This window comes from Aquarana catesbeiana, linkage group LG02, assembly GCF_042186555.1.
Source record: "Aquarana catesbeiana isolate 2022-GZ linkage group LG02, ASM4218655v1, whole genome shotgun sequence".
Classification (NCBI taxonomy): domain Eukaryota; kingdom Metazoa; phylum Chordata; class Amphibia; order Anura; family Ranidae; genus Aquarana; species Aquarana catesbeiana.
Window position 1 is genome coordinate 694,990,596 of NC_133325.1, and position 24,255 is coordinate 695,014,850.

The window sequence follows — 24,255 nt, forward strand, 5'->3', positions numbered from 1 at the left end:
ATTTAGTTAAGAGGTTCTACTGAGTCAATCAACATGCAGAATAGCTGTTTGGAATGCAGCTAAGGGGTTGTGATTATAGGAGTTGCATTTCCTGGGATTATGGAAAGGAAAACACTGCTGCTATGTGTCCCTATTCTTCAAAAGTGTCATGGCTGCCTGAGGAATTCTGAACAACATGGCTGCTCTGGGCCCTCTCACACAGCTTTTTGGGGTGCCCATTGCACATTATAATCACGACGACGAGTGTAGACATTTGCTAGTGGCGGAGAAAACGAATGACCACGTAGTTACTTTGATATCTTACCAAGCCCCAAGTACTAGCCAGTTTGATTTTTTTCTGCAAAATGTTAAACAACCTAATGCCTAAAATACTAAACAAGTTAAGCCCTAACAAAGGAAAATCCTCCAAAACAAAGCAATAAAATTGTCAAACTAATACATCAATAGGAATTAATAGATGTTTAGGGGGATTGTAACCCCAATACTAGAGACCTTTTATTCTCATGTACATGGGACATATTTGCATATAGGCCATCAACTCACTCTCTCCCCATTACATCAGCCAAGGTTTTGTCGGCCCCATGGTTTGATCAGTCACCGGTACAAATGTCAATATCTGATCCTTGGTCTAAACCTCTTGCAGTCACTTGGTGTCTAAATGTATTTCTATTAAATGATCCTATAATTTACAACTAAGTAGAGACAGAAATGTGACAAATTTTCAGGTTATTTTACTTGAAGAAACATCCCCCACCACTAAATGCGTAGCCCACAAAGCTACCATTAGAGGCAAATACAATTGGCTTCTAGAGTTAAAGTGGTTCTAGAGGCAGAACATTTTTTTACATATTGCATTCTATTTGCGCCACCTACCCTGTTTCCCCATAAATAAGACCTAGCGTGATTGTCGGTGATGGCTGCAATATAAGCCCTACCCCCCAAATAAGCCCTAGTTAAAGTCCTTGTGGTTCTTATTTTCAGGGTAGGGCTCATTTTCAGGGAAACAGGGTAGGGCTTATTTGGGGGTAGGGCTTATATTGCAGCCATCACTGACAATCACGAGAGGTCTTATTTTTGGGGAAACGGTATGTGAATGTGTGCAGCTGCTGTCCCAAACCGTTTGGTTATGCAATAGTCAAAATACAACCCACAAGAGTGGTGTGGCTCTGTGTGTAAACAGCGCTTGCCTGTGTGAATATTTTACAGTGAAACATACATTTAGATTAATACAAAACAAAATAATAAGAAAAAGTCCAAATGGGTCAAAATGATCTGGTGAGTGGGGATCATCACTTCACTTTACACGTGGTGATTGGGTTCACACAGAGTGATTGCCATTTGCTGCAGACACAATACGGCATGCTGAAGGGACTTTACATACCGGATGTTATCCATCCATATTCGGATTGAGCACTTTATTATTATCACTATTTGGACTTTAATTTATTCTTTGTTTTGTTTTGGATTAATCTAAATGTATGTTAGACTGTAAATAATACACACCACTCTTGTAGGCAAGTAGGCAGGTATAACACGTTTGTTATTTTTAACCCCCCCAAAAAAAGCGAGACTTTAGTATCACTTTACATATCAGTGAGACTCCAATATCAAAAGAAAAACTAATGAGGGAGCAGAAGAGGGAACCACCCAAAGATCTTAGAACACTGATAGAAACTGATCACATCACTCTAAATTTGAGTTGCCCCACAAAAGCAGAGAAGACTCTTAGATAGGCGAGACAAATTTTATACATTAGAAGATAAACCCAACACCCTGTTGCCAAGGAAATTGCGGTCTAAAACCTCTACTATGGCCCATACCAAATTACACTTAAAGTATATTAATCGCTTGCCATCCAGCGCACAATGATATAAGTCGGCACAATGGCACGGCTGCGCAAATGGGCATACCTGTACGTCCCCTTTAAACCATGGGCTAGTGGGCGTGCACCGCGTGGGGCCCGCGATCTTGACACGAGAGGCAGAACGGGGAGATGCCCATATAAACAAGGTATTTCCCTGTTCTGCCTAACATGACAGGGATCTACTCCTCCCCGTCATCAGGTGCAGTGATCTCTATCACGTTCTAGTGAGCCCCCCCCCCACAGAAGGAACACATTAACCCCTTGATCGCCCCCTAGTGTTTAACCCCTTGCCTGCCAGTGTCATTTACACAGTAATCAGTGCATTTTTAGAGCACTGATCGCTGTATAAATGTCACTGGTTCCAAAATAGTGTCAAAAGTGTCAGCCGCAAAGTCACAGTCACGATAAAAATCGCAGATTGTCGCCATTACTACTAAAACAAAATAAATAAAAATCCCATAAATCTATCCCCTATTTTGTAGACGCTACAACTTTTGTGCAAACCAATCAATATACGCTTATTGCAAATTTTTTTTTACCAAAAATATGTAGAAGATTACATATCGGCCTAAACTGAGGAAGAAATTATTTTTTTTTATGTTTTTGGGGGATATTTATTATAGCAAAAAGAATATTGTTTTTTGTTTTTTTAAAGTGTCGCTGTTTATAGCGCAAAAAGTAAAAAACGCAGAGGTGATCAAATACCACCAAAAGAAAGCTCTATTTGTGGCAAAAAAAGGACATCAATTTAGTTTGGGTGCAATGTCGCACGACCACGCAATTGTCAGTTAAAGCGACGCAGTGCCGTATCGCAAAAAATGATCTGGTCAGGAAGGGGGTAAATCCTCCCGGGACTGAATAGGTTAATTTTATTTTTATAAACAAACATGTGATACTTACCTGCTCTGTGCAGCAGTATTGGACAGAGCAGCCCTGATCCTCCTGTTCTCGGATCCCCCGTCGGCGCTCCTGGCCCCTCCCTCGTGCCGAATGCCCCCAGAGCAAGCAGATTGCAATTTAGGCACCCAATCAGGCTCGCTCCAGAGCTGCTGCTCTGTGTATCCATTCACACACAGAGCTGTGGCTCAGCCCTGCCTCCTCTCTCTCCCCTCATTGGCGCAGCCAGTGAGGAGGGAGAGTCCCTAGAGAGCCAAGGCTTTCATTCGCATCTCTGGATCACGATGAGGCTCAAGTATTAGTGGGGCTGGTGGCTGTTGCATAGAGGTTTTTTTTACCTGCATGCATAAAATACATGAAGGCAAAAAAAACCTTGAGCCATTAGGACCACTTTAAATAAACTGTACGGTGGGGGGGGGGGGGGGGAGTAAAAATAGAAAACTAAAACGTGGTTGCATAAGTGGTTGCAGTGTTGTTTTTGCACCAAACATATCTTTTGGAATTATGCCCAAAAAGTTCAACCTTGGTTTCATCAGACCATAACACATTTTCCCACATGCTTTTCGGAGACTTCAGATGTGTTTTTGCGAAATTTAGCAGTGCTTGGATGTTTTTCTTCATAAGAAAAGGCTTCCGTCTTGCCAATCTACCCCAAAACTTTCTAGCCAAAACATATGAAGAATACGGGAGATTGTTGTCACATGCACCACACAGCCAGTACTTGCAAGATATTCCTGCAGCTCCTTTAACCACTTCAGCCCCGGAAGGATTTACCCCCTTCCTGACCAGAGCACTTTTTACAATTTGGCACTGGGTCGCTTTTTGCTGAGAGGCATGGTGAGTATTTTGCAGCTCTCATTTGTTTTTTTCAATTTTCAAAACTTTGTGACAAAAAGTGAGGTCTGTAAAATACTCACTATACCTCTCATCAAATAGCTTGGGGTGTCTACTTTCCAAAATAGGGTCATTTGGGAGGGGGTTTGTGCCACCTGGGCATTCCATGGCCTCCGAAACTGTGATAGGCAGTGAAGAGTGAAATCAAAAATTTACACCCTTAGAAAGCCTGAAGGCGGTGCTTGGTTTTCAGGGTCCCGTACGCGGCTAGGCTCCCAAAAAGTCTCACACATGTGGTATTCCCGTACTCAGGAGAAGCAACAGAATGTATTTTGGGGTGTAATTTCACATATTCCCATGGCATGTTTGAGCAATATATCATTAAGTGACAACAATAAAAATATTTGTCTGTCTTTTTCCCGCAACTTGTGTCACAATATAAAATATTCCATAGACTTGACATGCCTCTCAGCAAATAGCTTGGGGTGTCTACTTTCCAAAATGGGGTTTTGAACTGTCCTGGCATTTTATGCACAACATTTAGAAGCGTATGTCACACATCACCCACTCTTCTAACCACTTGAAGACAAAGCCCTTTCTGACACTTTTTGTTTACATGAAAAAATTTTTTTTTTTTGCAAGAAAATTACTGAACCCCCAAACATTATATATTTTTTTTAAAGCAAATGCCCTACAGATTAAAATGGTGGGTGTTTCATTTTTTTTTTCACACCGTATTTGCGCAGCGATTTTTCAAACGCATTTTTTGGGAAAAAACACACTTTTTTACATTTTAATGCACTAAAACACACTATATTTCCCAAATGTTTGATGAAATAAAAAAGATGATCTTAGGCCAAGTACATGGATACCAAACATGACATGCTTTAAAATTGCGCACAAACGTGCAGTGGCGACAAACGAAATACATTTTTAAAAGCCTTTACAGGTTACCACTTTAGATTTACAGAGGAGGTCTACTGCTAAAATTACTGCCCTCGATCTGACCTTCGCGGTGATACCTCACATGCATTGTGCAATTGCTGTTTACATTTGACGCCAGACTGACGCTTGTGTTCGCCTTAGCGCGAGAGCAGGGGGGGGGGGGGGGGGCAGGGGTGCTTTTTTTTTTTCTTTATTTTTTTTTGCTTTTTTATCTTATTTTTAAACTGTTCCTTTCATTTTTTTTTTTTTTAATCATTTTTATTGTTATCTCAGGGAATGTAAATGTCCCCTATGATAGCAATAGGTAGTGACAGGTACTCCATTTTGAAAAAATTGGGGTCTATTAGACCCTAGATCTCTCCTCTGCCCTCAAAGCATCTGACCACACCAAGATCGGTGTGATAAAATGCTCTCCCAATTTCCCAATGGCGCGGTTTACATCCGGCGAAATCTAAGTCATGAAATGCTCGTAGCTTCCGGTTTCTTAGGCCATAGAGATGTTTGGAGCCACTCTGGTCTCTGATCAGCTCTATGGTCAGCTGGCTGAATCACTGGCTGCATTCTCAGGTTCCCTGTTGAGACGGGAGAGCCAGAGAAAAACATGGAAGACGGTGGGGGGGGGGTGGGCATTCCCTCCCACTGCTTGTAAAAGCAGTCTAGAGGCTAATTAGCCGCTAGGATTGCTTTTACATGAAAGTCGACCGCTGGCTGAAGAGAATGATACCAAGATGATACCTAAACCTGCAGGCATCATTCTGGTATAACCACTCAAAGTCGTGAATGGCGTACCTGAAGACAAAAAAAATGGTTAACAATAAAACACAGTAAACCGTAAAGTATAAATTGCATACCTGAAAAGCAAACATGATAAAACATAATAACAATACAATAAAAAAAGAGCAGAACAATAGAGAGAGAATAAGAGAGAACAATAAAACGACAACTTTTTTTTTTTATATGTATTTTTTTGTTTTTTTTTTTCCTTTTTGCACTTTTTTTTTGTAACTGTAACTTTAATAACTGTAACCGGTTCCAGGTTCGGGTCTCTCAAAATGCGATGGCATCTTGGGAGACCCTGTGAAAGTGTGCCTAGTATGTGCAATGCTGTACCCTACGCTAATACTCAACTAGTAAATGGTAGCGTTCAAAACATTCACCAATGCAAAGACCAGGATTGTCAGGACAGGAGAGACAATAATAGCGGGTGTCACGCCTATATCCGCGCTTGCTGCAGACACGACATCCTTTTTGGGGGGGGTCATTGGGTAGAGGTACTCGGGAGGACATAAAGTAAATGCCTCTCATGCAGCCGACTGCATTTGGTTGGGGATGTGAATGGGGGAAGTACTTGTGCTGCAGAAGTGGTGGGTTCCCAATTATTAGGACTGTGAATGCAGCAGGAAGGGCATTATGGGAATGACGGGCCTGTGTTTGTCTTCTTCTTGGTGGCAGCGGGACACTACTTGTGCTGGCCACCTCACCAGCTTGAACTGCACTTATGGGACTCGCCACGTCACCAAGTGTTACTGCAGTGCTGGTTTGACTACGACCGGGGTGTACTAGGCCGCTGGTGCTTGCCAGTTCACCAAAATGCTACCAAAAAAAATGTTAGCGATCGCAGGGATCACGCCTGACTCTGCGAACGCTGCAGTTATATGTGTTTTGTAAGCGACAGTGATTGATCGATCCTGCACTTGGGTGGGCTGGGCTGGGCCGGGCGGAGGGGCAAAACGCAGGTGCTAGCAGGTATCTGGGCTGATCCCGCTAACACTGCGTTTTTGGGAACCCTAAACTGCTGGGGACGCTAGTATAGATCTGATCGGATCAGATATTGATCCGTTCAGATACTATGCCACTAAGGGAGGTGTATGGTGCGTGCGTGGGTGTTAGCGCTACTGGCACTAACCTGACGCTGCCTGGGGCTGGTGCTCGCCAGTTCACCAAAACGCTACCAAAAAAAACTGTTAGCAATCGCAGGGATCAGGCCTGACTCTGCGAACGCTGCAGTTATGTGTGTTTAGTGTTTTGTAAGTGACAGTGATCGATCGATACTGCACTTGGGTGGGCTGGGCTGGGCGGAGAGGCAAAACGCAGGTGCTAGCTGGTATCTGGGCTGATCCCGCTAACACTGCGTTTTTGGGAACCCTAAACTGCTGGGGACACTAGTATAGATCTGATTGGATCAGATATTGATCCGTTCAGATACTATACCACTAAGGGAGGTGTATGCTGCGTGCGTGGGTGTTAACGCTACTGGCACTAACCTGACGCTGCCTGGGGCGACGCAGACCCTATCTGACCCTAAAACCTAACTTATATCACTGCCGGGCGATAAGGGGGCTAAACCTTTATTCGGTAATAAACGGCGGGTGCCCTGACACTATAAAAAAATAAACTAACCAGCGTCACCCGTAACAGTTATACGGTTATCACTGGTGAAAGGGTTAACTAGGGGGCAATCAAGGGGTTAAAACCTTTTATTAGGTAGTATATGGGGGTCCCTGGCGCTATAAAATGCTGACGGCGAACCTATATATTTACCTCCCTAACTAGCGTCACCAGTGACACTAATACAGCGATCAGAAAAACGATCGATTAGTGACACTGGCGACGGGGGGGTGATCAAGGGGTTAAAACTTTATTAGGGGGGTTAGGGGGGTACCCTAGACCTAAAGGGGGCTAACACTAACTGCCCTACCACACTGTCACAAACTGACACCAATGCAGTAATCAGAAAAAAAAAAACAAAAAAAAAAACTGCTTGGTGTCAGTGTGACGTGGGGGGGGGGGGGGGGGCGGCAGGCGGTCGTTGAATGATTGGGGGGTGATCGCTGGTGTAAAGTATGCCTGGCGTGTTCTACTGTGTGTGTTGTGTTGTGCAACTCACTCAGATGTCTTCTCTCCTTCGTGCCGGAACGGAAAATACCGAGCCGAGGAGAGATGACATCATTTCCTCTGCTGCTGTTTACTATACAGCAGCAGAGGAAGAATCTCATTGGCTGGGAGCGGGGGGGGTCCACGAATGGATGGTCTCCCCCTCACCTCTAATCGCTCCCAGATAAAAGCCGACCGCCTGTCTTCACTGTGTCCCATGGTATATCTAATGTTTTGGAAATTCTTTTGTACCCTTCTCCTGACTGATACCTTTTAACAAAGAGATCCCTCTGATGCATTGGAAGCTCTCTGCGTACCATGGCTTTTGCTGTAGGTTGTGACTAAGAAAATGTCAGGAAAGAACTATTAGAACAGCTGAACTTTTTATTTTGGGTTAATCAGAGGCACTTTAAATGATGGCAGGTGTGTACTGACTCCTATTTAACATGAGTTTGAATGTGATTGCTTAATTCTGAACATGGCTACATCCCCAGTTATGTAGCCATAACTGTATTTGTATTTGGCTAGACGGAGAGGGGTCAAATATGATCTATGTATAATGTAGAGTAGAGTTGTGTAAGACAGTCCGATAACTTAGTGGAGTCCTTTTTGCAGGTGTCCTCCCACTCATCATCCTCCAGCCCCCCACATCCCCAGACCAACAATCTTTCAATTTATCTTTCAATTTATATGCAAGGGTTGTCGCTGTGGGACAGAGCAGTGAATTGTATAACCCCGAAATAAGTTTGCGAGAGTCTTGCCCCGTCTGTTCTATGTTGGGGAAAGTTTCATCGAATTGAGCCCTGAGGGCATGACGGAGCTGGAGGTAACGGAAGTGAATGGTGTTACGAAGACAGAATTCCACTTTAAGTTGTTGAAATGATTTTAAAACAGTATGGCCTCTTTCACACGAGGGATCCGTATGTCCGTTTTTCATCCTTCCGTTTTCGGATGAAAAACGGACATACATGTATCCCTATGGAGCGTCGGATGTCAGAGGTGACATGTCCGCTGACATCCGACCCACTCCGATCCGAAAAGTGTAACGGAGGAAAACCCTACTTTTCTGTCCGTTTTCGGATCGGATCGGGTGACGACGGACACTACGGTCCGTCATCACCCGATCCCCCATAGGGGAGAGCGGCGCTCTGACAGGTCCGTCGCTGCACAGTGTGCAGCGATGGACCTGTCATCTTCCTGCTCAGCGGGGATCGGCGGAGCGATCCCCGCTGAGCAAGCGGGTGTTCACGGGGCGGATCATCACTGATCCGCCCCGTGTGAAAGAGCCCTATCACATTAAAACATCCAACAAATACCTTACCCCCTGGTTAAGCCACAGGCCATGGTTTGGCACAGTTAATAATTCTCCTAGATTGGGATTGTCCCATAGGGATGTGTGGTAATGTGTGAGTGGCATCTTCAATCTACGCCTCACCACCTCCCATATTCTGCAGTGATAGTATAATAATCCTTTATGGTTACCCAACCCACATGTACCTGCAATACCTCTAAACAGAATTTGGAAAGGGTGGGTAAGCCCGCTATTGTAAGAGGAGCATATCAAAGTCAAGTAACGGTCTATATCAGGTTTGTCTAGATGAAAAAAGTGGGATAGTTGAACCACCAGGTAGTAAAGATTAAAGTCAGGTAGTGGCACACCACCCAATTCAGTAGGCTTTTTCAGTGTTTGCCAGGACAGCTTATGCCGACTCGACCCCCAGACAAAAGAGTTGAGGAGGGCTTCAATAGATTTGAAGATCCTTAGAGCCAAGTAGACCGGGGCATGCCATAAAACATATAAAAATTTGGGGAGGAGAACCATCTTGATTAGGTTCACCCAGCCCATCACCCCAAGGGGTAATTTGGTCCATGTCTGCATTTTAAATTTTAACGTTGCTATCAGGGGTTCTATGTTGAGTCAGACATAGTCCTCTGGCGAGTGGGTGATCACAATTCAAAGGTATGTCATGGAGCTAACTCTAAGGAGTGGGGAGGAGGTCTGTAGTTCTGGAGGGACACTTACATCTATCGGGACAATCTGGGATTTGTCCCAGTTAATCTTCAGGCTCGAATATCTACCAAATTTTTGAATAACCTCAAGGGCTAATTGTAGGGATGGGCCTGCATCTTCTAAATATAGCAACATATCGTATGCGTATAGACTGATCTTTTCCATCAAGTCTCCACGTCACAGATGCCTGGATGCATTCTAAGGGAGGAGGCAAGGGGTTCTACTGCAAGGGCATATAATAGGGGGGATAAGGGACATCCTTGTCGTGTGCCCCTTGAAAGAGGGAAGAGGTCAGAGACTTTTCCACTGACGAAGACCATGGCACGTGGGCACTGATATAGAAGTCAAATCCATTTAATAAAATTGGGTCCAAATCCAAATCTTGCAAGGCACTCCCAGAGGTATTCCCACTCAACTGAGTTGAACACCTTTGCGGCGTCGAGAGACACCAAAACTCTAGAGCCCAGCTCATCATGTCCAGCCTGTATATTCATATGGAGCCTACGTAAGTTGTATGCCATATTTTTAGCTGGCAAAAACCCAGTCTGGTCCGGATGAATTAATGTAAGGATCACTTTGTTCAAGCGTAGCGCCAGGATCTTAGCCAGGATTTTAATATCTAGTTGAAGGAGAGATATTGGTTGATACGATTGAGGGAGTTCTAGATTTTTGCCAGGTTTGGGTAGCAGTACAATATAGCCTCGCTCACGGAGGAGGGTAAAGAGCTGGACTCAAATATAGAGTAAAATAGCTCATGGAGGGGGCGTGTCCAAGATGGCGCTGGGAGCAGACGTGTGTTAGCTGAGCTCCCGTCTCCGGCCATCAATCCTACAGCTATCCTAGTGTGAAGGATCGCAGAATTGGACCTTATCGCTCCCGGAGGCTCTGGTGTGTGGACTGGGCGATGCCCGCGGGGAGGAAATCGAGCCAGCACAGGTACACTAACACCCCGGCGAAGACCCGCTCTGCCCCGAGATCCGCCGCACACGAGGCGTCCAAGATGGCGTCGCCGTCGGCCTCCTCTCCTGACGGAGCTATACAGGCGGGCTCTGCGGCTTTTGATGCCCTAATGCTGGCCATAACTACTTGCCAGGCAACCTTAACCACCAAAATTGACCATGTACAGACGGAGACTGCCCTCATCCGCAGGGACATGGATAAATTCAGGGACCGGGTGACCGAGGCGGAAAGACGGGTATCAGATGTGGAAGATACTCAGAGGGAGCATCATGCGGACATTCAGGCCCTGAAACTGAAAGTCAAATACCTCGAAAATAGAGCTGAAGACGCGGAGAACCGCAATCGGAGGAGCAACCTGAGGATCCTTGGCCTTCCTGAGGGGGCTGAAGGGGCTGATCCGGTCGCATTCATGGAGGACCTCTTGCCTAAGCTGCTCCCCAGGGCCGCCTTTTCTCCCCACTTCTCTATAGAGAGAGCCCATAGGATGCCAGCGTCTAGGGGACCTCCGGGAGCCCCACCGCGCACCTTTATATTCAAGCTCCTGCATTACAGAGATCGGGACACGATCCTCCGCGCAGCCAGGGTGCAAGGAGACCTAAAGGTGGGTGATGCAACCCTGCTTATATTCCCGGACTACTCAGTGGAGACCCAACGCCGCCGCAAATCCTTTGACCAAGTCAGAGCCATGCTGAGACAAAAGGGCGTGAAGTACAGCATGCTCTTCCCTGCTAAGCTACGGGTACAGGATGGTGAGAGGGTACAATTTTTCACATCGCCCAGGGATGCTGCAGCGTGGGCTGAGACTCTTCGCCCCTAAATCCCGCTCACTCTGCTCTATTCATGTGCTGCCCCTCTGATTGAATCCTGGGTTGGGCCCCCCCACACGTGCCTGATGAAATGCGTGACTGATCCCTTTTTGAGACCTTTTCATACAGGTGCATGTGCACCATATAAAGTCTGAGAGGACCAAACTTAATGCAGCAACTCCCCAGGGAGGTTAACTTGGCCTCCCAGGGTTCACCTTGTCTCATCGTACCACTCGGGAGAGGCCATGTAATGGTGATCCTGGAACTTGTTAACTGATCCGGTCTTGGTTTGCCCATGTGATCTCCCTTGCCGGGGATGGCTCCCAGGGCGTGCCCCCCTCCCCTCTCTTGTCTTTCCTCTTCTACGGAGGGGACTCTCCTTCATTGATGCCTTAGGAGGGGTGGGGGCGGAGGGGTTACGGACCCTGTCTTTGGACTTGCCGGCCCGAGACTTCCTATGCATGGCACCTCCTGTTAAGAATGGGGGGGCATGGTGTGGACCCAAGTTGTAATTCGATACTGACTGGGGCAGGCATATGATACGCAACTTTTGAAAGTTTAAGTAAGCGCCCCCGGGGACCCGGGTGATTCACACTAAACTATCCGTGCCGGATAACAAGAAGCTGATTTGCCGGTGACAGGCTGAGCGCCGTTTGCACACTGCCCTCATGATGGCTTTAAGCCTTCCCCTTTTTTGTTGGATGGGAATGAGGCCCCTCTTGCCATGTTGGGGGGAGGGGCGGGGTGGGGGGGGGATGTTTGGTTTAAATGGCCTGCAGTTGCAGACCCACTTGTGTTGTTTTGCTTTTTTTGTTTTTATAAGTTTTTTGCTTTTGACAGTGCTACAGGCAGATTACCTACAAATCATTCCAAGCTGCTTAAAGTCCTGGTTTAGCCCACCTGAACCCAGACCTTTGGCCAAGGAGCTGATACCTCCCATTGATCCTAATATACTTCTCTACAACATAGATGACCTCCCTTAGACTGCTCTCCTGGAACACACGGGGCCTGAACTCTCCGGTGAAGCGCTCATTGGTCTTTCAGTTTGTTAAGACCTACCAACCCCATGTGTGTGTGTTCCAGGAGACACATTTGGTGGGGAAAAGGACCTTTAGTCTTAAAAAACCGTGGGTGGGGTATCATTATCATGCGACATACTCCTCCTTTTCAAGAGGAGTAAGCATATTAATTCTCAAGACACTCCCTTTCAAGCTCCTTGACCTGGCTCTGGACCCGGGGGGTAGATATGTGGTGTTGCATGCCCTGCTTTACAATGTTCCATGGGTTATTGTGGGCCTATATCTCCCGCCCCCGGCCTCCCTTCAAATACTGAATCAAATAACTGCGAAAATAGCGGAATTTGCCACAGAAAACGTAGTAATCTTGGGAGACTTTAATCTGGTGCCGGATGCAGGTCTGGACAGACTGACCCCCACTGGTGCGACCTCGCAGGGGCTCGCAGAGTGGGCGGCCACCTATGGTATGTTTGACTTATGGAGATGGAAGCACCCACATGAAAAGGCGTATACCTGTCACTCTGCGTCGCACAGAACCTTCTCGAGAATTGATTTAGTTTACGCGGGGGGTTCTGTCCTACCTAGAGTTCGTGAAATTAAAATTCTTCCCCGGGGAATCTCGGACCATGCCCCGCTTCTCCTGGATCTAGATGCCTCGGTGGCCCCATCTGACAGACTCTGGCGCCTGTCGAGGTATTGGATCTCGGATGTGGAGGTGGAGCCGCTGTATAGACAGCAGTTGGAGACATACTGGGTGGAGAACGAGGAGTCTGCTTCGGCGGCCTCGGTCTGGGATGCTTTTAAGGCGTTCACCAGGGGACAGTTCCAGACCATCATCTCAGGGGTTCGCAGGGACAGGAGAAAGGAACTTACACGCCTGGAAGAGGAGGCAGGAAGGCAGGAGGCTCTCTACGTTAGCTCCCCTGACCCCCAGACATACGGGAGACTGCAGGAGCTTCTGAGAGAGACCCTCATGGTGCGAACGTCTCTAACCCAAAAGAGACTTTTGCACCAAAAACAGAGGATATTTGAGCAGGGGGAGAGGACGGGTCGCCTCCTGGCGTGGCTCTCTAGAGAACACTCGGGGGGGATGTCAATAGGACAAATATGTGATGATGGGGGATCTATGCTCACCTCCCCAGATGACATCAACAAGGAATTTGCCTCCTACTATAAGAACTTATACCGCTCCAGGGTGGATTACCACCCTGCGGAGCTGACCGCTTACTTGGACAATATTGATAAACCAACTCTTACCTCTACCTATGCTAATAAACTAGACGCTCCCATTAGTGTCGAGGAAATTCTAAAAGCATTAAAAATGATGCAGACGGGCAAAACCCCTGGCCCGGACGGCATTCCAGTCGAACTTTATAAAATGTATGCAGAACAGTTGGCCCCCAAAATCCAATCCCTACTGTCAAAATCCTTGACCGCGGAATCTATTCCTGACTCTATGTATGAGGCGGTGATTGTCGTCATTCCCAAGGCAGGAAAGGACCCGACCTTATGCTCATCCTACCGCCCCATCTCTCTACTTAATGTAGATACTAAGATCCTTTCAAAGGTCCTTGCCAACAGACTAAATATGGTGATTACGGCCCTAATTCATCCAGACCAGACAGGCTTTATGCCGGGCAGGGGAACAGACATAAACATTCGTAGACTGCACACGCATATAGCTCTGGCTGAGTCGAGGGGTTCGGGAGTGGTGGCCTCACTCGACGCGGAGAAAGCGTTTGACTCCGTCGAGTGGGGCTACCTATGGGTGGTGCTCTCTAGGTTTGGCTTTGGGCCTAAATTCCTGACATGGCTCCGACTGCTGTACGCCAGGCCCACGGCCCGTATCCGCACAAATGGCACCCTCTCGGAGGGATTCTCCCTGGAGAGGGGCACGAGGCAGGGGTGCCCGCTCTCCCCAGCCCTCTTTGCTATGGCACTCGAACCGCTAGTCATCCTACTTAGAGCAGATGAAATGGTCAAGGGGATACAGGTAGGAGCTGTCACCGAGAAAATCTCGCTGTATGCGGATGACTCCCTCCTGTATCTAGCGGATGCCTCGAACTCCCTGAGGGCAGATCTGGCCCTCTTCGACACATTCGGTCGGTTTTCGGGCATCCGCATTAATTGGAACAAATCGGTGCTTTTTCCTCTTAGCAGTTCCCTACCACCTATAGACACAAATACTCCACTGAAGTGGGTGAGAGAATTCACATACCTGGGAGTACGTGTGGGGGGTGAGTTAAAGGAGTACCTGGACAGGAATGTTTACCCATTACTGCCTCAACTGCAACAAAAATGCTCCACTTGGAGATCTCTCCCTCTGTCCCCGGTGGGTAGGGGGAACCTATTGAAAATGATCTATTTACCAAAATTTCTATATTACTTTAGGCAAACCCCAGTTTTAATACCCAAATCCTTTTTCCGCAAGCTAGAGAGTGCTGTGACTGCTTTCATCTGGGCTGGGAGAGCGCCAAGGGTTGCTAAGGCTATATTGTATCTTCCTCTTTCGGGGGGTGGATTAGCTCTGCCGAATTTTCTAATTTATTACTGGGCGGCTGTCCTAGTAACGGTGAGGTGGTGGTTCTCGCAGCCCCGCCAAAATCCGGCTGTCACATTGGAGGCGGCGGTTATGGGCTCTTACGCGGCACTCTCCAACCTCCCGTACAGAGGAATGAAGGCCACCCCTGCAGTTACAGGCCCCATGAAGACCACCATTCAGGTATGGAGGTCCGCTAGGGCAGCTCTATTACAACCAGCCACTGTGTCCCCACATACCCCACTGTGGGCCAATCCTATGCTCCCGCACCTCTTCACTGTCCCAGACCCGGCAATATGGGCAAGGCGAGGCATCACCAAATTAAAACAGGTGATGTCACGGGGGAGAGTTCTGTCATTTAGAGAGATGCAACAGGCCCATAATCTACCAAGCTCCTTCCTTTTCAGATATATACAGTTGCAGCACGCCCTCAGGGCCCAGTTTCCTGATCAGGTGACGCTAGAGCCAGATTCAATCGAACGTCTCTTGATCTCCGGGATGCTGGAGAAACCCCTGTCTTCTCTTTACTTGTATTTAACAGTGGCCCACGATGTTAAAACCGACAGAACCAGAATCAAATGGCAGACAGATATTCCCTCGCTGGGGGAGGAGGAATGGGAAGAGTGCCTGTCCACGTTTATCCCCTCCATGATTGCAGCCAAAGATAGATTTATTCAACTAAAATTTATCCATAGAGCCTACTATACGCCTCAGCGACTAGCACAAATATATCCTGAAAAGCCCCCCACCTGTACTAGATGCGAACTAGAAGTGGGAACGTTCTTTCACATGGTCTGGTCCTGTCCCAAGCTCCGCCCATATTGGAGCGCGGTGGCAAACAAGCTGGGGGTGGTGTGTGGAGCCGAGGTACCAGAGGACCCATCGGTCCTATTACTCAGTCATTTGGAGGACATAGAGGGTGACCGATATATTAAACAATGCCTAACATACTCCATATTCTACGCCAGGAGAGAAATTCTCCTTAATTGGAAGAACAAAGAGGCCCCTACTAAAGGGGCATGGGAGGCGGCGGTAAACAATGCACTGCCGCTATACCGCTTAACCTACGAGAGCAGGAACTGTCCTCAGAAATTCGACAAGGTGTGGTCGAGCTGGATGGGTGCAGGTGGTTGACCCCAGGGGTTGGGGGGGACCACGGGCGCCTATGTTTCTTTTCCCCTCCCCCCCTCCTCCCTAGTCCGGGAGGTGGTGAGGATGAGTGATCAATAGCACACTAATGGTGTATGTAAAGATTTTCTCAAATTATCCCATCAAGGAAAAGTTATATGACGATAACACATCTCTCATCCTGTACAGGCTTGGGCCCCCCGGTTGCTTCTTTGATCAAGCTTATGCTTATTATATTAGCAGATGGAATGGAGGAGTTTATGTTTTACACATGTACTGCTATAAGTTTGTAGTCTGTTGATTCATGTCGGATCCTCAACAAATGCTGACATTGTTTGTACTGTCTTAAATGTTTAATAAAATAAAAAACTTTACTGTTAAAAAAAAAAATAGCTCATGGAGTCTAGGGATTAGGGTCTCACTATAGGTTGTGTAAAATTCAAGGGGCAGGCTATCGGAACCTGGCGCTTTGGATAGGTTAAGCAGGGACATTGCCTTCGCTACTTCGTCTTCAGTGATAGGAGCCTCCAACAACTCAAATTGGGATTGTGTAAGACTGGGTAATTCTATGTCCGACAAAAGTGACACTATCTCATCCCTTGGATTGTTAGTAGCAGAGGAGTATAGGGACGCGAAGAAGGAGCGAAACTCTCCGGCCACCTCGTCAAGGTCGGTCAATAATGCACTGTCAGTAGTATGGAGGGAAACCACCATAGGAGGCCTGTGGTCTGGATGGGCCAGGTAGGCCAGGAGACGACCCGCCCGTTCTCCACATTTGTACTGCCTCTGCTTACTATAATATATTTTTCTTTCAGCCTTCTCAAAATGAAGATTATTTACTATTCTGGCCTGTAGTTTCATATGGTCTTCTGTAGATGGTGAAGGGACGTCAGTAAAGTTTTTCTCTGCATCTGCAATCGACTGTTCTGCTTGTCTGATCACCTGAGATGAGGTCTTCCGGTATCTGGATATACGCTGAGACAGGACCATACGGGCATGGGATTTAAAAGAATCCCATATCACACCGAATGGCGCCGTGTCTCTATTCGTCTGGAAGAAGAAATCCCACTCAATGCCAGCCTTCCCCAAGTCGGGGACAGCCGTCAGCCAAAAGGGGTTAAGTTTCCAGTTGTATGTCTGGGGGGGAATCGACTTGAAGTATAATCCAATATGTGGCATGATCAGGTAGAACGCATGGGTTAAATCCCACCTCTCCCAACATAGGAAGAAGGGTGTGGGATAGCAGTATAAGGTCTATTAGTAACATAGAATTATGTTTCGTTGAAAAGCATGAGAATGCCCTGTCTAGAGGGTAGCGATGTCTCTATGTGTCTATTAGGGCGAGATCAGTGAGGAGTTTACCAAACCTGGTGTGTGATTGGGGGGGATTAACATGGGGTGTTAATGACAGTCGGTCTAAGTTTCTGTTCACAACATTGTTAAAATCTCCCAACCAAATTGCAGGAACAGTAGGGAATTGTGACATAAATTCCAAACCTTCATTTAAGACATTGAATTGGAAGGGAGGAGGTATGTAAATTGCTAAGATCAAGATCTCTAGGCCATTTAATTTAGCATGTAAAAATAAAACTCTGCCCTGGGGGTCAGACCTGAGCATTATTAGTACAAATTGCACTGTTTTGGCCACCAGTATGGCAACACCCCTGGTGTTTGCAGAGTGGGGGGCTTGATATAGCCATCCCACCCACGGCTTTTTAAGAGCCATCTGGAGCTGGCCTGTGAGATAAGTTGCAACTAGCACTATAAGGTCTGCACGTTGTGCCTTAAGATATGACAAAACTGCATTTCGTTTAGGCTTTGCCCTGAGGCCCCGCACATTCCACGTAATACATTTCACATCAAGCATGATAGCAATAGTAGATAGCTATGCACCTGATACCCAAGGCCCGCGCCGCCCCAAAATCGGGCTGACAGGTTCTTTTTAAAATTACAGCCATAACTGAAACTATTTCCAGCATAAACTGGCCCATACAAATTCTATTCAGAATACTATATTTTCACATAGCTTCAGAAAAAACTTAAACTATAAAATTGGGCACTATACAATTGGACAGTGTATACATACTTTTTTATCTTGCCCAGAAAGCAGCTTAGCTGTATCTTCCTCTTTTTTCTTCTGTAGGTCATCATATATACTGTCATACTCGTACACAGAGGGATCCTCCTCCAGGGCTCTCTGCATCCCCAGCTTGGTCTTGGAAGAGATATATAAACAAGAACATTTCTGTAATTTATCACATTTTATTACAATGACCTCAGGGTGATTATGGCAAACTCTACCAGGCCCCCCTCACTGTAAAAAGCCAGGTGGGGTATCACACCTGTCAGCAATATAAAGGATATTTACTGGAATGTTATCCAGAAAAGTAATCTACTGGTTTAACAAGAGATATATTTACAACATTGCACATGAATCCAGAGAGAATTTTAAGTGATCATTTTATGAGCTTCTGTACAATAAAGATAATGTATATACATCAAATACCAACAAAACATTCAACTCCTGATAGTCTCCAGCCCCTATTAGGCAACATATATGACTTCTAGGTATCATTATTGCAATGGATATTAGTCAGTGGTAGGGCCGAAATAACTAAACGATTAATCGACAACTAATCGATTATGAAATTAATCGATTGTGATTTTCATAATTGCTTAATCAGCCAGTAACATAATGGGGTTAAAAAAACAAAAATTAGCCCTTTAGTGCCGGTTCACACAGGGGCGACTTGTCAGGCGACCTAGCCGCCTGACAAGTCGCCTCCCGTTCTGTACAATGGAACCGTTCTAATAGGAGCGACGCAAGTCGCTCCGACTTAGATAAAAGGTTCCTGTACTACTTTGGGGGCGACTTGGGGCGACTTGCATAGACTTCTATACATATACGACATATAGTCGTTTTGCAAGTCGCCGTGGCAGTCGTGTGCAGGTCGCCTCGGTGAGGCGACCTGCAAGTCGTGCCACCCCTGTGTGAACCGGGCTAATAGTAAAAAAAAGTAGCAAAAAATCGCTACTGTAAATATTACTTTCACTGTTCCACAGTAAAAAAATTAACCCCTTACATTAGCGATTTGCTCTTTTTGTACTATAAAGGGTTAATTTTAGTTTTTTTAACCCCATTATTTTACTAAATGTCTTAGGCCTGGTTCATACATGTTTTTTTTTTTTTTTGGTGCTTTTTGCCAAAACGCACTACAGTTCATTTAACATGGTTTCCTATGGGACACATTCACATTTATGCTTTTTTTTTCAGCCGCTGCGTATTTGGAAAGGGTCAAGGACTTTTTTCAACGCTTTTGCTTTTTTGGTTCAATATAATTTAATGGAGAAGCTGCAGAAAAGCATGTAGTGTGTTTTTGCAGCAATTTGTGTTTTTTTTTTTTTTTTTTTATCTGCCCAACAACAAATTGGCCAAAAAAAAAAAAAAGCATAAAAGAAAGGCAAAAACGCAAATCGCAGCAAAATCACGTTTGCAAAAATCAAAACACACAGCAAAAAGCACTGCTGAAACTGATCAAAAGCAAACTGCATAGGTGTGCACCATGCCTTATGCTGGCCACACGGATCAATTTTCAGATGAGAATATTCATACGAAAAATCTTTGTACATTCGCTGAATGAAAGAATGTTGTTTGAAAATTTCACTTTCAACATTCTGTTTTAAAATGAATGTCATTTCTGAATGAAAACCACATTCCCTTGACCAAGAAGTTTTCTTTTATTTCCACATTTTCACGTCACTGTGGTTGAAAACAAACGTCAATTTGACCCCACTAACGATTAGAAAATCAAATGAACGTTCTTAAAGTTACATTTTTTTTTTTGAAGGAAGATATTATTTTTGTATGGCCAGCATATAATAAATTACAGTTCTGTTTGAAAATCTGCAAAACAGTCAACTTTGTTTTTCTTTAAATAAAATATTTTGATCCGAGTCTGGTGATATTTACCAGCTTCAACCTCTAATAGTATATACAATATATCTCTTTTGTCTGTTAGGGCTCTTTCACACGGGGCGGATCAGTGATGATCCGCCCCGTGAACACCCGCTTGCTCAGCGGGGATCGCTCCGCCGATCCCCACTGAGCAGAAAGATGACAGGACCATCGCTGCACACTGTGCAGCGACGGACCTGTCAGAGCGCCGCTCTCCCCTATGGGGGATCGGATGATGACGGACCGTAGAGTCCGTCGTCACCCGATCCGATAACGGATGGAAAAGTAGGGTTTTCCTCCGTTACACTTTTCAGATCGGAGCGGGTCGGATGTCAGCGGATATGTCACCGCTGACATCTGACGCTCCATAGGAATACATGTATGTCAGTTTTTCATCCGAAAATGGAAGGATGAAAAACGGACATACGGATCGTCAGTGTGAAAGAGCCCTAAGTCTCAGAGTGGATTAGATTTTGCTCCCTAACCATATAGTTGGTTATTGACATTTAAGAATAAATTGCCTTTTTTTTTTTAAACTTTACATATTAACTAAATTATACACCACACTTTAAGGTTATTAACCGAAACAATCGGCCAACTAATCGATTATGAAAATAATCGTTAGTTGCAGCCCTAGTGCGTGGCATTGGAAATAACGCTGAATTAGCCTGCGTTTACATTGGGCCACTTTGGCATGCATTTTGACATGTCAAATCGCATGCCAAATCAGCAGCTATTTCTGGCAATGGCACCGTCCGTATCGGTGCAACGCCAACTTTGCGGGGCTGCCCCGATTCCCAAAAGTAGTTCCTGTACTACTTTTGGCCACTTCGGGGGTGATTTGAATAGACATCTGTGCATGAAATCGCCCCCCCAAGTCGGACTGCATTGCCGGTTTGAAATCATGCGAGTTCAGCTTAACTTGCACGTTTTCTAACCCGCATCAGTGTAAACCTGGGCTTAGGCATCCAAGATTTCAGTCAAACATAAATATGAAATCATGCTACGTGAATTTTGCATTCCAGCTAAACATCAAAAGGGGAAACTATGGTATTTTCTAGTAGTACAGTTTCACATAAAGAAAAACTGCCACACTTTTCTTTACATACTAATACCTACCTAGCTGCCAGCCATAGGATTAACTCTAGCACTTAAAGTGCACCTTTGCTTTGACTCTTCTTTTTAAAGAAGTTGTAAAGGCAGAAGGTTTTTTTATCTTAATGCATTTCTATGCATTAAGATAAAAAAGCCTTTTGTGTGTAACAGCTGCCCCAGAATCCCGTAATACTTACCTGAGCCCCATCTCTATTCAGCAATGTTCACAAGTCCCTTGGCCATCTGAGACTCAACTTTCTGATTGGCTGAGACACAGCAGCGGCGTCATTGGCTCCCACTGCTGTCAAAGTCAGTTAGCCCATCAGGAGAGAGGGGGTGGGCCCAAGAATTGTCTGAATGGACACATGGAGCTGCAGCTCAGCTCGGGTGCCCCCATAGCAATCTTCTGGCTGTGGGGGCATTAGACAGGAGGGAGGGGCCAAAAGCAGCATAGAGGGACCTGAGAAGAGGAGGATCTGGGCTGCTTTGTGCAAAACCACTTCACAGAGCAGGTAAGTATAACATTTTTTTTTTTTTATAACAAAACGGGACTTTACAATCACTTTAATGACAGCCACTGCAACTACTTACACTGATCAGCTATAATATTATGACCACTGACAGGCAAATTGAATAATATTAAATACCTTGTTACAATGACACATGAAAGTGGGTAGGATACATTAGGCAGCAAGCGAACACATTATCCCTGATGTTGATGTGTTGAAAGCAGAAAAAAATGGGAATGAATAAGGATATGAGTGACTGACAAGGACCAAATTGTACACGCACCGACCAAGGGCACATGAGCATAAGAACTGGAGCAAGGAGCAATGGGAGAAGGTGGCCTAGTCTGATGAATCATGTTTACTTTTACATCATGTGGATGGTCGGATGTGTGGATATGTTACCTGGGGAAGAGATGGCATCAGGATGGATGTAGTATGGGAAGCAGGCAAGCTGGTGAAGGCAGAGTGATGCTTTTGGTAATGTTCTGCTCAGAAACCTCAGTCCTACCATTCATGTGGTTGGTACTTTAATACGTACCAACTACCTATAGTTTATTTCTGATCAAGTACACCGATTCATGGAAACGGTATTCCCTGATGGCCTCTTTCAGCAGAACAATGAGCCCTGCTACACTGCAAAACGGTTTCAAGAATGGTTTGAGGAATGCAATGAGTTTGAGAAGTTGACATGGCCTCCAAATTCTCCAGATCTCGATCCAATCAAGCATCTGTGAGATGTGGTGGATAAACAGGTCTGATCCATGGAGGCCCCACCTCACAACTTACAGGACCTAAAGGGTCTGCTACGGATGGCCTGGTGGCAGATACCACAACATACCTTCAGAGGTCTAGTTGAGGCCATTCCTCAACAGGTCAGGGCTGTTTTGACAGCAAAGGGGGACAAACTCAATATATGAGGTGGGTGCGCATAATGTTATGGCTTATCGGTGAATGTGTTTCACTACTCATTCAAGAAGCTTCTTCAGTTCTAACAAGTGTCAGAAACATACCCCAGCATTTATAGACACACAGGTAACTCAGTAGCCTTAATCTAATCACCATGGAATGTGTTAAGACAAATGTTGGTGCATGGTGCCTTGAAGTGCTAATCATTAAAGTTGCATGGCAGAAGGTGTCAACTGTTGTCTATAACACTAGGGTAGATATATACTATACCCACACTACTTTGCTATCAATACCCAAAAAAAATAATTGTGAAATCAAAGCAGGCGCACTCAATATTTAAGCCTCATTCACAAGTGTATACACCCGTACAAAAGGATCATCCTCATCTGCATGGGAGGCTCAGATGTTCTGTGCAACCCTCTGCTTGTAGCCTGTTAAAATCAATGACAGGTGGATGGCTTCGCAGATCATCAAGTGTATATACAAGTGTACATCACTGCAGAACTGATCCACAGTCAGGCTGCCTGCCGGAGATCGACTTCTGTACAACCAGCCTGCCCATAGACGGAATTAAATTTAGCCAGTGTCTGCTGAACTGGCCGAATTTTGATCCATCTATGGCCTGGCTTAAGCCCGATTGCCAGTATAAATTTAGCACTTATTACACTGTTAACTTTGCGATGCCCTTGTAGTCTTGAGGTGCCGCTAGTGTTCTCTTATAAGAGTAATTCATCCATCAGGTATTATCAACCCATTGCTAAAATATAATGATATATAAAATATTCGTGGAGTACAATCTCTCAGCACAACAGACTGCATATTACACAGTACCTGCATCATTACTCTCTTCTTCAGGGCCTCCTTCTTTAGACTCTCTCCAACTGAAGTCTGAAAAATAATATACCATTAATCTATTTGCTGATTTACACATTGGTTGTATACATAACAAGATACATCATACTGATCCATAAAATGTATTAGGTTAGTGGCAATATGTGATCTGTGAGATTCCAAGAGTGTGCTTTTCCAGAGAAGAGTCTGGCTGTCATGCTCCATTTGCTATCAGAGAGGCCCTGTAGAATGCAGAAATAGAAAGACATTGTTTTTCCCTCATTCAACACCAGTTACTTTACACCAATAACAAGTGATGAACTTATTTACTACACTGTGTCCTGTCATCACTGTTCTCTAACATACACACAGCTGGACTGTACATGCAAACCTCACAAGAGCAAGGCAAATAATGACATCGTTTAATCAGCCTTTTTTGACAAACAACGAACTAGAAAGACTTAAATATGTAAAAACCAAAAAAAGGACCGAAAACACACACACAAAAAAACATTTCTGAAAAATATAAAAGCAGATTAAAGCGGAGTTCCACCCAAAAGTGGAACTTCCACTTATCGGATTCCTCCCCCCCCTCCAGTGTCACAGTTGGCACCTTTCAGGGGGGAGGGGGGTGCAGATACCTGTCTAAGACAGGTATCTGCACCCACTTCCGGGAATAGACTCCCGCGGGAGTCACGCCCCCTCCCGCACTCCCCCGCTGTCTCCTGGGAAAGACACAGGTCCCAGGAGATAGCGGGGACCATTGAGAAAGCGCAGCGCGACTCGCGCATGCGCAGTAGGGAATCGGGAAGTGAAGCCGCAACGCTTCACTTCCTGATTCCCTCACTGAGAATGGCGGCGGCAGCACCCGAGGATCGAGGGACGGTTCGGTCTCGGGTGCCGACATCGCTGGACCCCGGGACAGGTGAGTGAGACCCCACATCTCTCCATAAAGAGGACCTGTCACGCACATTCCCATTACATGGGATGTTTACATTTCTTGTAATAGGAATAAAATTGATCAAAAAAAAAAAAAAATTAAAGAGAAGGTGTAAAAATAAAACGTAAGTAAAATAAACAATATA

The 24,255-nt window shown here is 45.6% G+C and overlaps 1 protein-coding gene across 3 annotated transcripts in view; it reads right to left on the reverse strand.

Annotated features, from left to right (window-relative positions):
• NSRP1 (nuclear speckle splicing regulatory protein 1) overlaps positions 1 to 24,255 on the reverse strand; it is a 141,898-nt gene that overhangs the window by 25,600 nt on the left and 92,043 nt on the right. For all 3 annotated transcript variants that reach the window (XM_073616848.1, XM_073616847.1, XM_073616849.1), the window contains 2 exons: positions 23,171 to 23,227; positions 17,961 to 18,089 (listed from right to left, as the gene is read on the reverse strand). In XM_073616848.1, the coding sequence (XP_073472949.1) occupies positions 17,961 to 18,089; positions 23,171 to 23,227 (186 nt within the window). The remainder of the gene's footprint in view (positions 1 to 17,960; positions 18,090 to 23,170; positions 23,228 to 24,255) is intronic.